The 13,990-nt window shown below is 41.6% G+C and overlaps 1 protein-coding gene and 1 long non-coding RNA gene across 20 annotated transcripts in view; one reads left to right on the top strand and one right to left on the bottom strand.

Annotated features, from left to right (window-relative positions):
* Positions 1–13,533, top strand: part of LOC120385920 — a 63,654-nt gene extending 50,121 nt beyond the window's left edge. For 2 of the 3 annotated variants that reach the window (XR_005589415.1, XR_005589416.1), the window contains exons 3-4: positions 2,129–2,177; positions 7,235–8,468. This is a non-coding gene — a long non-coding RNA (uncharacterized LOC120385920). Of the gene's footprint in view, positions 1–2,128; positions 2,178–7,234; positions 8,469–10,975; positions 11,019–13,396 lie in introns of those variants that run through there. The other variant, XR_005589417.1, reaches the window with a different exon arrangement.
* Positions 8,472–13,990, bottom strand: part of FBRSL1 (fibrosin like 1) — a 739,850-nt gene continuing 734,331 nt past the window's right edge. For all 17 annotated transcript variants that reach the window (XM_039504497.1, XM_039504484.1, XM_039504491.1 and 14 more), the window contains 2 exons: positions 13,368–13,602; positions 8,472–9,768 (listed from right to left, as the gene is read on the bottom strand). In XM_039504497.1, coding sequence (XP_039360431.1) covers positions 8,535–9,768; positions 13,368–13,602 — 1,469 coding nt within the window. In that variant the 3' untranslated portion in view covers positions 8,472–8,534. The remainder of the gene's footprint in view (positions 9,769–13,367; positions 13,603–13,990) is intronic.

The raw sequence follows: 13,990 nt of genomic DNA, 5'->3' as shown, positions 1-13,990 counted from the left end.
ACTAGTGCAATCAAAAACATGTCCCACCATTCTCATTAAGAAACAAAGTAAACAGACATGACAGGTGTGGGTGAAGATCCTCACTTTCATTGGTTATGTAACCACTGATACACAACCTGGGCTATTCTCATGTGAACACCTCAGGTAGCTCACAATTGAGAAGAGAGGACTAAGTCTTTACCTAACCTCTGTCGTGTGTGGCAGGGGATGTGTAAATAAACAAAGTACCTTTCTCCTTTAAGGAAAAGAATGAAGGTTTTGTGAATAAAACACAGACCTATGCCTGGGGAAATCTGGGTTCAATTTCCTGTGCTGCCACTGCCTTCCTGTATGACCTTGGGCAAGTCACCTTGCTCCAAATTTTCCAGCTAGGCTGCCTAACAGTGAACGAATAGAAGTGGCCTAGTTTCTGACCTGATTTCAGTGGGCATTCAACACCTGAAAATCTGGCAACCTATTAGGTGCCTACATTTGTTTTCCCCAGCTGCAAAATGGGGATGATATTTACTTCATAAAGTGCTTAGAGATCTAGGAAAGAAAAATGCTACATAGAGCTAGATATTGCTATAAGGGTAACTTTACATTATTTGCTTATCATCAGAGGCTCCAGTTTGAAAATGTTCTTGATCTCAGTGTGTAACAGTGTTCCTGGTATTTGTAAAATGCAGATGAGCTGGCCAGGCTCCTGCTTCCAGATGGAAAAACTTAAGAAGGGTTAGGGGGTGAGAGGAGGGAAAAGTGTGGTTTTCTCGCAATTATTCTGTTGGGGCAGGTGAAAAGAGTAGAGGGGAGGCCACTTTCTCCCATCCTGAAACCCTGCAGGTGCTCTGTGCCGCCTCATCAGCTGTGGAGCTCCCTAGCTTCCAGGCAGCTCCATTATTTTTGCTGAGAGAAAGCAGCCTTTCTCCAAAGCTGCATGGCTTTGGCCTGGCTTTTGTAAAGTTCTCTTGCAGCCTAGCCACTTGAAGGAACGCATGAAAACGACAGGGTGGTCAACTGCATGTGTGAATAGAGGATGTGTCTCTGGGCCGGTCACACGCTGACACCCAACCCTCTTCAAAACTCTTAGTAAGTGCCCCTTACTTCCACCCCAGTCCTTGTACATGCAGGGAACAGCTAGTTCATTTGGATCCACAGGTGGATAGCAGGTGTGGGGAGGGACATTGATGGAGAAGAGTGGGGCATCCATTTTTTTCATCTTACCTACCTGTGCACCCTTTCATGATGCCTACCAAAGGCAGACCATATCTGTCTGTGCCAGGTGACTGGCTACCCCGTCTGAATGGTTAAGCTTTGTAAATCATGAAAGCTAGCTTCAAGCGTAAAAATGAGTACACTTCCCCTGCTGAAAGAGGCTGCATCCTGGGACTTGTTTTTTAATGGCCATTTAGTGGGACAATCCTGCATATCACTGTTTTGACACGTCCTAGTTAAATAAGGAAGAAAACAGAGGGTGGTTGATGATAAATAGGGTAATTAGGGACGATTAATAGAGTAGAAGGGTCTTTCAAGAAGACAAAGAAATTGTTTTGCCAACACCTGCAAAGAGGTGTCTTAGCCACTTCTGCGCAGATTGCTCTAAATACTCTTTCAACGGCAGGGATCAGAGGCAATGAAGGATAACCCCTTTTCTTCTGCTGCAGGTTGCCTTGAAAGGTTTTGGGGGGAAATCCTGTGCATTATGCTCAGACCACTGTTTGGCTTTTCATTATGTTCAGCAATGGAAGTCTGTAATTTAGGCCTGTAAATTAGTCTTGTAAATCTGTAATTTAGAGAGTCCCCTGGCCCTCAGGCTTTTATTTTTTCTATTTCATGTAATACAGTGTTACCTGAAATGGCATCTTCCAGATAAAATATTGATTTCTGTGGCATCTAAGTAGGGATGATGACACTTCAGTGCTCTGATATCTTTCAGGAGGGGCAGGATGGAGCTAACTCGGTATGGAGTGTTACCTTGGCCTTCAAGAACTCTGTTAAAAGCGGAATCCATCACCTACCATATTGTTCCTTAGGAGGGGGGTAGATGTTGATGCCATTTGAGAGCGAATATCAGGGCTAATAGCTCCAGAAAACTTGTGTGTATCTGATAAATGCACTTGCCAAAATCTGACTTACTTTTATTTCCCAGGTTAAACGCCTCCTGATCCACAAAGGGAAATCTGCCTTTAAGACCCCAAGTAAGTGAAGTGATAGTGCAAGGGGATAATCAATTTCACCTAAGAAATTTGGATATTTGATCTTGATTCATGGGTGGGCCAGCATCTACCCGCATAAAGCACTATAGAGACCCAATGCACAATAGTAAGGAATAACAATACAGCAATCAAAAATCCTCATTGCCTGTGCCCCAGGCATTCTGCTGAGAATTCAAAGCAAGTGTCCTATCAGCAGCTCTTTCTGTGAAGCATTGAAAATGATATAACATCTATCACAAAGCAAGAGGTTGCTTTCCAAATCAGGGGCTGGAATTAGCTGCGTGAATTTATTGAAGATCATGGGAATGTCAAGCATTTCCTTTTGTATTAAGCTTCACTCTTGCAAGGGGAAGGATTACTCTACTTCCAGCAGGTGAGTCTTGGGGGAGGCTCATGTAGCTATTTCTGGCTCAAGAGACTATACAATTTGTCCCTCTCTTTGAGGGCAATCGAGAGTAAAAAGGGATTGCTTCCTACCATGAGTGGCTGCAAAGCCTCTCAAAATTAATGCAAAAGGTAGATTCTGCATAGTTGCCACCCCTCCCTCAAAGTTACATGTATCTTTTAAGTTTTATTACTGAATCTGCCCAGGCATAAATAACAGTATTAAAAAAATTAAGTGACACTGTGCTTAGTCCTGCATGAGTTAAAATGTAAGGAGCTGCCAATCTAAATGGCACATACAGCAAGGTAGATAAGAGAAGCTGCACTCAGAGACCCAGAAGGTGGTGTGTGTTATCTTAGGTCTCCTTTATTTTAATCTTGTTCTATTGGCACAGAGGCATTGGCTTGATATGGGCTAGTGTTTGTGTGCCCTGTGGAAGATGAGAGGTTAGGAGGGATTTAAATGAGGAGAGGGTCTGAGCCTGGCACATTAGGAGTGGGAGGTGGCAGCATGCACAGGGGCCAAGGAAGAAGGCACCTAGAAGGAATAGGAGAAGGAAACAAGGGTGGCAAAAAACATTGCGATGGTGGCAGAGTGAAGAGGGAGCTTAAGAAATAAGATGCAAGGCTGGAATTAAACAGGTCCTTCAATGGCAATGATGGGCAGTGTGGATTTGAGATGGGGGCATGGAGTGAGAAGTCATTGGGGGATTAAAGTTGTGGGCAGGGGATGGACGAATCACTTGATGATTACCTGTTCTGTTCGTTCCCTCTAAAGCACCTGGCATTGGCTGCTGTTGGAAGACAGGATACTGGGCTAGATGGACCATTGGTCTGACCCAGAATGGCTGTTCTTAAGTACCAACTGCTAGATGAGCCAGGGAGATAGCTTTAGTGTTCTGGATGGAAGGCAAGTGAATCAAGGCAGGGGATAACTAGAGGATGGACCAGTGCTTTTTTTTTAATGTTTATTTCATTATTTCAGTAGTTGGCACAAAGGAAGAGCCAGATTTTTAAAATGTGGAAAGTGGTTTCAAGCTTTGACGAGAGTCTGGGTATGTGGGGCGAAGAGAGAAATACAAAACGTGATCCCAAGTGTAGGAGCCTAAGTTATAGTTATGGGAATAAAATGGTGGTGTGTGCAGCTAAGGAGAGAGGAAGAATTAAGGTGCTTTTGTTAGGTCATGTTTGTATTCAGCCAGCCATCCCGGATGACCTCGCAGAGAGAGAGAGCTGGATATGTGGCATTGCACAGAGACAGAGTTAAGACGTCTGAGCCATCAGCAGAAAGTTGATAGTTGGATCCATGTGAATGGAGGTAGTTCCTTAGGAATAAGGGGTGAAGGAAGGAAGAACAGACCCCTTTCACAAATGCATTAATTACTAGAAAAAATAGTGTGTGTGAGACTATGTATTTGCTGGCTACACCTGAATGCATTAGAAACCTCAAGGCCAGCACAACAGACTATATAATTAGTCTATTCTGGGTTTAGCTAAAGGCTCCACCCGAGTGCCAGCTACTTCTCAGGGAAGCTATTACAACTAATTGACTTTATCGGAACATTTTAAGTTTCCCTACCCTTTGCTCAATAGAATTCTACAGACCAAGTCTGCTACGGAGATTATTTTCCTTGAGAAGTTAGAAGCTAATGTGGTCTGATTCAGGCAAACTACCTAGATGGGAAAGTCTGAATTCACATGCTGTCTAGTAGCAGAATAGGGGTGGGTTCATACAGTATTGTAACATCTATAGTCTTGCGGCTTTGGCAAGATGAACTTTTCTAAAGGAGTTATCAGAGTTCCTCTTTTTTTTTGTTCAGTGTAAGTTGATGAAAATGTGCTCTTGATTTCCCTTTGTCCCTTTTTTCCCCCTAGAATAGGCATCCGCTTTTGTCTAACTCAAGGAGTCTGACTCATAATTTGTTCATTTTCCCCCTGCTGGTTCAGAGATGAGGTTGACCTAGGAGATGGATGTAAGACTCTCTGATCAAAAGCCTGACATGATTCTTGAGTGCTGGGGTCTCCCTTTCCTTCTGAAACTGTTGGGACATTCCATTTCTGCTTATTTTGTCTTCTCTAATTTCTTTCCTTTGCTCCTTCTGTAAACTAATTAATGATAATGAGGCCCAAAGATGATGTGCATATTCAAAATCTGAGAATTCCTGCTGTGACAGTCTGGACAACTGAGGAGTCCTAGAGGGCGTAGCTACACTAGACTTTTTTTGTTTTAATCTTTTAAGTTAATGTGGATGAGCCCCAGATGTTTGTTCTTTAGGTGGGGATCAGCAGATTTGCCTTATTGTCAAATTCTTTAATGCTTATTTTTTTGCCATGTAAATTTGAGGATTCCTACAATCCCCTATTGTTTCAGGAATTAGCTTTAGCCTATAATCCACTGTCTCCACCCAACCAGTCAGATGGATATTCAGCACAGTATTTGACTGTTCAATTAAAAAAAAGATGCCTGTAACTGTTTATGAACAGAAGATAGTACATTCATAATTATAAAACTCATGCCAGGAAGCCAACTGTATTCCAGTCGGTACATAAACACTCCTGGTGTCTCAGAAGAGCCTATTTCCCTCTCCTTGTTCTTTCTGTACATAGACCTTCCAGTGAAAGCAATGAGATTGCTGCATTCCACGCACTTCCTTCAGCAGCTGCCAATACCACTGCTATTTTTCCACTAAGTCCCACCTCTATCAGCGAGTGGGGAAAAATCTCCCAGATGATGGCTGGAAATGGAAGAATCAAAAGCGGGGGTGGGAAACTGAAAGAGCATAAATGAAGCGGAAGTTCTTAACCAGAAAGATCTATGTAGTACTCCCCTCTTAGTAAGAGAAGGCTGACCTGGGGTAGTTAAAGGAGTAACACTGAATTAATTTCTCTGTTTCGTGTAATAATATGATTAATCATGATGAACTGTTTTGCTACGGAAGTTGATAAACAGTACTGTGTAATTCCATAGGAATTCCATTGTGGTGCAGTATTAATGAACCATTGCTGTTACACTTTCACATAATGCTTCACAATACAGTAAATGGCAAATCTTGGACTTCCTATGCTGTTGTGACAGATTGAATACCATTCATGATGAATTCTTCTGGCACTCATATGGGTGCAATATGTAATTCTTTAGGAATTCCATTGTAGCTGGCCACTAAATTAATGCCCACTTATTAAGTATTACATGGACTGTTACTGTACAGTAGGCTTTTAACTGGATTGCATACACACTACAATCTTGTTGACATTTCTGAGCATTCAAAAGATATAGCTATACAATCTTTTTAATGGACACTAAGGTTGTAAAATGCTGAGTTTGCCTTGGGCTCTACTGTAAAAATGTTGTCAAACAAGATGGCCCATTGCACAATGGTGGTGGAGGAGAATTTCAATGCCAACATTATCCATGAGCCAAGATTACTAATAGCTCTTTGTGCTGAGGCCAACACACTTTTCACTTCCACCATGTGTTATACATTTCTCCAATTTCTGGTGGGGTAGCAGGTGCTGATTTTTAATGCCTATTTTATTTTGTCTCCTTTCACATCAGCCTAAAGACCATGCTTTTTTTTTTTTTTTTTTTTTTTTTACACTGAGTAATTTAGTCACACACAAACTTTAAAACAGAAGCTGTAACATGCTGTTAAAACAGCTTTGCCCACTGTTAAATCAGTTAGTTATTGATAGGAAGGAGGTAAGGGGAATTGAGAGTTAGGCCAGCAGCATTGTTCTTTAAACAAGCTGTTGCACAGAGGCTGCCCATGAAACAACTACATTTTTACTCCCTCCCTCCCAACTCCAAAAGGTGGCATAAACCTGTATGTGCTACAGAGACATCTATAACTCGTAGTTACAGTTTTTGTATGAGGCAGCGCCACTCTCTGCATAGGGTAAAACTTGAGCTGCTTCATACACCATAGCTATTCTAGCAGCTGTCAAAGTTCTTAGTTCTGATACCTTTGATATTGTGTCTGAAGTGCTAAGAGCTAAATCCTTGGCCAATGGGCAAGGTTCTTAGGGTAAGGGGATGCTAATCAAGGAAAGATTTTAAACAAACCCCTCAACCTCTTCATCACACGGTGGCTGGGCCATCAAAGCACCTGAAGCACTATTGGTATTAAAGAGCTCAGCACATCTGTCGATAAACCATTAGCCTTAAAGTCAAGAGGACTAGCTATGACACACAAACACTCAACTACCTTTTTTCATCCAAAATCAATGTTGTATTTATCTTCATTGATTTACAAGGAAACTGAATGTTTAAAATTACAGGGGTGCAGGGGGGAGGTTGGGAGGGGGAGGGTGGGAAACGAGATACAGAGTCAAGGAAAGAAAATAGTAGCAGATGGCTGAATTAACTAGAGAGTAAAAGCCCAGGATATATAAAACATGGATACTGAAAAATAAAATAAAGGATGGGGAAATGGAACAGCAAGTAAAACATGGCAAAATTTACACATGAGTGAAAAGTAAAATTTGAAATAAAAATAAAAATCATTCCAAAAAGCCAGTTCAAGGCAGAACCACACTGCAACAAACATTTGCTTATGGTCTTCATGTAATAGAGATAATACATCAGGATTTCTTTTTTTTAAATCAACCATTAGACTTTTTTGCACTCCTAAAATTCTACTTTGTCTTGTATACAGATTCCAATAAGAACACTGCACAATTAGCACAAGGGGTCCACGGAAAATTGTCCTTGCTTGCCAGCGAGCCTGCCCACAACACAAAAAAAAAAAAAAAAAAAAAAAAAAAAAAAAAAGGAAGAAAAAAGAAAAAAAAGAGGAAAAAAGAAAAAAAAATTAAAGAAAGGGTCTGCCGCATGGGTACTGTGCCAGTTCCATCTGTTTTTTGCCATCTTGAAAAGTAGTAAACCAAAATCTCCTCCCAGGAGCGTCTCTTCCTTGGTGAACTGTCCCTTGTGTTTGTACAAAAAAAATGCAGTCTTTTTTTTTTTTTTTTTTTTGTTAAACACAAGCATCCTTCTTTCTGTTCACATGCCATTTCCATTCTGTCTCCAGAGTTGCGAGTTGTTTTGTTTTTTTGGGGTTTTTATTTTTATTTTTTTTAAATCTTCCTCCCCCCAACATCCAGTAAGACCTGCCTCCAAGTTCTTGCATAGTTGAAGTATATATGCTGCACTGAGTGTGTATTTCTGACTGTGACAAGAATGAGTTGTAACCATGTTAACAAATAACCAGAGTGGTTCTAGAAACCTTTTTTTTTTTTTTATATAAAGTCTACCTATGTTAAGAATTTAATATTGGTGTACATTTATATTAACAGAATATTTACAGTTTGTTTTCTTTGTTTGTTTTGTTTAAAACAAGAAGTCAAAAAAAATTCCTCTTAAATTTCTGCATAATATTATAAGGCAAAAAACAAACAGTTTTGTACATTATTATTATTATTAATAATAATATTTTAATATATATCTGTAACTTCGGTTCCAAAGTACCAAGATAAGTGATCAATTGGCCTCAGTTAGGGAACCTCACAGTGGACTGTAAGAAACTACAGTATTTCCATAAATAATACTTTAAGAAACCCTGGGTCATTTTCTTAAGGATCTGAGGCATTTTAAATGCAAATTTAACTAAAAACAAAATTTCTCTTTTTTTAAGTGAATAAAGAGCACAAAATTAAAAAAATTACAAATCCATTAAAAATGTTTCTCACATTTGGGAAAAAATGTACAAACTTGATATTTTTAATAACTAATTTTAGCACAGAAACAAAAAAAAATCAATACCTATATATATTAAATTCCCATTCTTAGCAACCTTCTTGTTGGAAAGTTTGAAACCCCATACCCCATTATTTATGGAACTGTGCTTAACTTCTATAAATTTTACATTAAAAAAAAAAAAGGTTACAGCAGTGCATTTTGTAAAAGATTTTTGTTGTTCTATATACAGCCAAGTTTAAAATTCACCCTGTTGGGGACTATCGTGCCTCTACTTCTTTGGGGTTCCTAGAGGGGGAATAGTCCCTGGACTCTGAGTTTGTGAGTGGGGTAGTCCTGCGTGGGGAGGCAGGTCTAGTACTGCTTGCTGGTACCAAAGGGGGCGGGGCACTCAGTGCTGCAGTTGGTGGGTTCCTATTTAAAATTCCATTGTGCATGGCAGTGGATGGACTGAGTCTGGGGTAATGCATCCCGCTTAAGTGAGGCATGAACGATGGCATGTGTGCCAGATGACTTTCGATAGGGGACGAGTGCAGGTGGTGCATTCTGGCACGTTCAAGTTCTTCCCGTAAGTGCAAGCGCTCCCTCTCCTCCACTTGCCGCAACCGCTCCTGCTCTCGGCGGGCTTCAAGAAGGTTTTCATGGTTATAGTCGTGCGGTTCTCTGTCTCTGTAAGAACGCTCATGGTCATAAAATCCAGAAGTGGTAGGGAACCTGTGGATGGGATCTGTCCGGAGCTGGAAGTCCATTCGACGATGCAAGTCTAAGCTCCGATAGGCATCTCTCAATGGGTCCCTCACTGGGTCCCAAGAAAATCCAGGATGTGGCAGTCTCTCCCTTCCTGACAAAGGATTCATGCCCATAAGAGGGGTCATCATTCTGCTGCGGTCTAGAACATTCATGTTGTTCATCTGGTGAACGCTACTCATGGAGAGAGGCATTGTGGCGGCCATAGAATGGGGTAATGGTAATCCATGCAAAGAAGGTGGTGGCGGATGTTCCAATGTTCTGGAATGCTGTGAAGGTTCAGATCCCACCACCAGCACATCACTGTCCTCCTTGCGCTCCTCTTTGACCTTGATGTCATTCTTAATCTTCTGGAGGTCACTTGGAAGCTCTGGCTTTCTCTCTATATCTTTGTTCATTAAATTGCTAAGTTTCAAGCTCTCGCTTAGTGCAGGTTTGCTGTAGGGAGATACAGACTGAATTACTGGCTTCGTGTTGTCCTCAGAGGGTCTCTTATCATGGCTTGGAGTTTCCTTCACGGGGGAACGGCTCTCTTTTATCTTGTGTTCTGTTATGGGCGGCTCTCTCAGTCGGTCAGGGTGCTCTCTCTCTGGTTCTTTGGACCTTTCCCTTTCACCAATGCTAACTTGCCTGATGGGATCGCTGGAGGTCTGAGTGTTGCTGCGGATGAGATTGCTGATCTGATGGGTCACAGGAGCTGATGCCGGTGAGGATCTATTTGAATGTCTGTTTTTATCCATGAGATCTCTGTGTAAAGAGAAAATACCTTATTGTTGGTGTGTGCTTGTTTACACCAAACACCTATGCCAACAATGAACAGCACTATAGTCTAGTAAATAACGTATATGTTATTATTAAAATTCTGAGCCAACATAGACCTTCTGAAAATGAGGGACTAACAGCTTTGGCTAGCAGCAGGCATAGTACTGTTAAATGCTGAGCACTATCTTGCAGCCGGCTATTCCAGCTATGGGCTGCTCATGAGCACTTGTTTGGTGACTTGTGAAAGGTGACTTTGGTTCTTATATTCATGTTCCATTTTACAAGTGACCTTATCTCAATTTAAACTGTAGTCTCCTTAAGAGACAGGCTAGTGGAGGGCCAAAAGGGTCAGTAGATTATTTAAAAAATATTTTTCTAGACTGTGCCAGCCAAGGAAGTAATCATTATGCTATCAATCAATAAATACAATTTATTACCTAGGAATATTAGCCATTAATTTTCTAAGATCTACTTGAGTTACCTCGATGGCTGCACTGATGCCATGTGACATGCATCCAAGACAAAGAAACTGCATCTGTTGGCAGCTTAGTCTTGAGTTCTATGCACATTTACACTAAATTCTTCATAAAACAAATCCATCTTAAACTCTCCTATCTAGGGGCTTGAGCAGCCTGGACATGAGAATATTTTTCCTAGTTTTCCTAGGCAGCAGCAGATCTGCTTTTTAGTTCAGTTTAACTGAGCTCAGTGCTGCAATTTCAGCTGATAAGAAAAAAATGCCAAGCACGGGAGATACATGCACATGAAACTGATTAATCAGACTGCCTTTCAAGAAGGGCTGCTGTGATGCTGACTAAACGAGGCAGGTCTCTCACACAAGCAGGGATGATATTCAATGTTTAGAGTGGGAATGGGAGGCATGAGAGTGGGATTGTATTCCCAGCTGTGCCACAGATGTGTTTTGACCTTGGACAAATCAATTAACCACACTGTGCCTGAGTTACTCCCATCTCTAAAAGGGGAGGAAGGTAAGTAATGCTCACCCTTTTCAAAGCACGTTGTGATCTTTGGGTAAAAGGTGCGCTAACCGCAAAGTACGAGACAACTGAGAAATTTAATGATGCTCAAACTTTCTGTTGGGTTACTGTCATGAGCTGAATGACTCTTGGTGAAAACTAATAGGTACTGTTGGAGTTTTGTGAATATTTATCTCCATTTGTTTATTTTTCAGGGCACTGAATTTTGGCAAACCTTTGGTATTGGTTCAGCAAAAGGTATTAGATGCTGTGATAGACAGACCTGGTGATGTTTTTCGGTCAGTTAAGCTGATTTACTAATGGCCTGCCTACATTACGGACCCTATGGCATACTCCCATAGTGTAGACATAGCTTACACTGACAGACAGGGCTTTGCTATTGGAGTAGGACCACCGCCTCCCCAAATGATGGTAGCTACATTGACAAACATTCTTTCACAACATAGCAGCCTCTGCAGTGGGGATTAGGTTGGTTTAGCTGTGTCAATCATGGGTGTGTTTCTTTCATACCTCTGACCATCATAGTTGTTGGCCTAATTTTAAAGTTTAAGCAATTTAAAGTTTAAGCAAATTAAACCCCTTTCTGGATGGTCTCACTCTGAAGTAAAGTGGTCTTTGTTCGCTTTAGTGAAGTGAATTAAGCTAACGTGACCTAATGCCACTGTACTTTGAAATGAATGTCCAGATAGGGGTTTAATACCCTTTAACTAATGCACTTTGAAATTCATACCTTTAGTTAATTTGTCTTAATTTCTTCCCATGCAGACAAGCTCTAAGTTTATATGCAAATGGATTCTTCTTCCCCCCTTACAAAAATGTGTGTCCGTAAATTGCATCAGAGACTATAACTCTATGCTATTTAGGATTCTGGGACAATTACTCCTATACAACCTTCCTGACTTTGGTGCATGGGAGTAAGAGGTCAGAATTTACCCTCGCCACTATGATGGACTGCATTACAAATGCCTTGGGCCAGATTTTCCATCTCCAGTTCACCAGGTCAAATCCGGTCTACGGTGGTAACAACAAAGAGTTGTCAGCTGAAGTACCAGCAATACCCTCCCAGCTCAAAGATATTCCAAGTAAACAGAAAGGCCCTGAAGGTCAACAAAGTCTGACTGTGTGTAGAGCAAGTCAAGGTGGAAAAGCAATTTCCAGCGTGGAGGCCTTCTGTAGAATGTGCTGGCCTCAGGCATACAACTCTAGGAGTAGTTGGTTAGTATCAACTGCCAAGGTAACACACACATACTGAGTTAGCCGCTCAGATAACCTAAGACACAAAGGGCATGTTAGAACAAAATCATTCACCTAGAAGACGAAACACTACGTGAAATATCCCACTCATCACTTTAAAAGGTTTTACCTACACTAGAACTGTTTTAAAACTCAAATGAATGGATTGCCCATGAACATGAGTTCACTAATACTCTTGCACACGCTCTGCAGACATTTGCATTTACCCGGTTAGTATTGTGGGAAAACATTTGTGAAGTATCCAGACTAGCATGTGTAAATGTTAGTGGACTCAAGTTAGTGGGCAATGCTAGCTGAAATTGTTTACAAGCATTCATCTCATAAAACTATCACCCCATTTTTGGAGCAGTGGGTACGCTTGGGCTCTCTGGTGAGATTGCTAATAGGATTTGAATGGGCCATGGAGCCTGAGCTCCACAGCCTGGTCCCTTTGAGTCAGGGAAGGGAGCACAGAGGAGGGTTCCAGGCTATAAGGGACCTGTTCTGTGGATAAATGGAGTGTATTTGTCTGCAGATTGGTTCTTGATTCTACAATTGACAATTTCCCTTGCAAGCCTCATGAGAGAGATACTGATCTGGTTTAGTTCTTTTACATTTCTTTTTCACTGGGCCACTTTTTCATAGGAGCTTGAAAACTGCCTGCTCCATGGATAATTTCATCTCTGAGCATGTTTCTAACATAATTAAAATTGATGACTTATTGTTCACCTCTTGGTTTATGCATTAGCATCTTTGCGCTAGGCCGGCAACAGCTAAAGAGGAACCCCAGATAGGCTTTTTCTTTTCTGGATCCTGCCAAACCAATCTCTTTTGGTTTCTCAGCAACAGAATTGTTTGGGTTTTATTTGAGATACCTGGCTAGACTTGAGAGGCATTGCCCTTAGCTCAGTGTATGGGAGTGAGAGAGATCAGATCACAGTATCACAATGCAGTTTGCAAACCTTTGCTTACCTGAGATGTTTTGAAAGACAGAAAACACTGTAGCCCACAGCAGCTCTCATTCACCATGCCTGTGTATTAAGAGCTGTCTAATGAGACACACTTTGGGAACAGAGTCTACCTGACAAATGGCCTAATGGCAGGAGAGGACGGACTTGTTCACCACGTTGCCACAGAGAGTGACATTCAAGGATGGTCTGTTTGTTTCTGTCTTGCCAAAACATGCCTATGGTAGTGCTGAGTGGAGGAGGAGGCAGCTTCAGAGAGCTTCAGAGAGAATTTGCTCACCTCACTCAGCAGCAGATTTACAATTATACCAAAATCAAGGCCACTGGAGGGGGAGTTGAAGATTAAGGGGTACAAGAAAGTGTCCAAAACGTTCCTGCCACGTACCTCTCTTTCTCTCTGTCGTCTTTATTCAGTGAAAGATCCCTCTTCTCTGACTCCCGCTCCCGGTCTCTGTCGTGGTTGGTTACTGAAGAGCTCCGTTCGGAATCCCCCGGCTTAGGCCACTGTGGAGGTGTCGGGAAGGAAGGTGGGGTTCGATGGAGTCTGTTCCATGGCTCGTGGGGATTATTAAAGCTCTGTAGGTTTGGACCGTCTTTGTGAGCAAAAATGCTGTTGTGAGCTAGAATAGTGGGAGGCAAAAGGGAACAGATTTTTTTCTTTCTTTTGAACAAGAGTTAAAAAATAATTCACACCAAATTATCCCAAATAAATTCTGTAAAGTGCCAATTATAACCATAACTATCCTTTCAAGGCTTCTCATTTTGGGGTCAGGGAAAGCTCTTAGCAGGAAGTTTCAACCACCTCTGATATCTGGTGAAAGACACAGCAGCTCTTAAGACTGTTTGCGGGGGAAGCTTTAACTACAGATCTGAGTAACTCCTGTAAGGTAATGAGACCATTAACACCATGAGAGATGATTCAGAATTGCCCAGCTTCTCTTTCTCTCCCCGCCACCATGGGATCCATCACAACCAGTACTCACTAGCTCCCGTCACTGACGTAAACTA

Source organism: Mauremys reevesii, linkage group 18, assembly GCF_016161935.1.
Source record: "Mauremys reevesii isolate NIE-2019 linkage group 18, ASM1616193v1, whole genome shotgun sequence".
Taxonomy (NCBI): Eukaryota; Metazoa; Chordata; order Testudines; family Geoemydidae; genus Mauremys; species Mauremys reevesii.
This window is presented reverse-complemented; position numbering and strand designations above follow the sequence as displayed.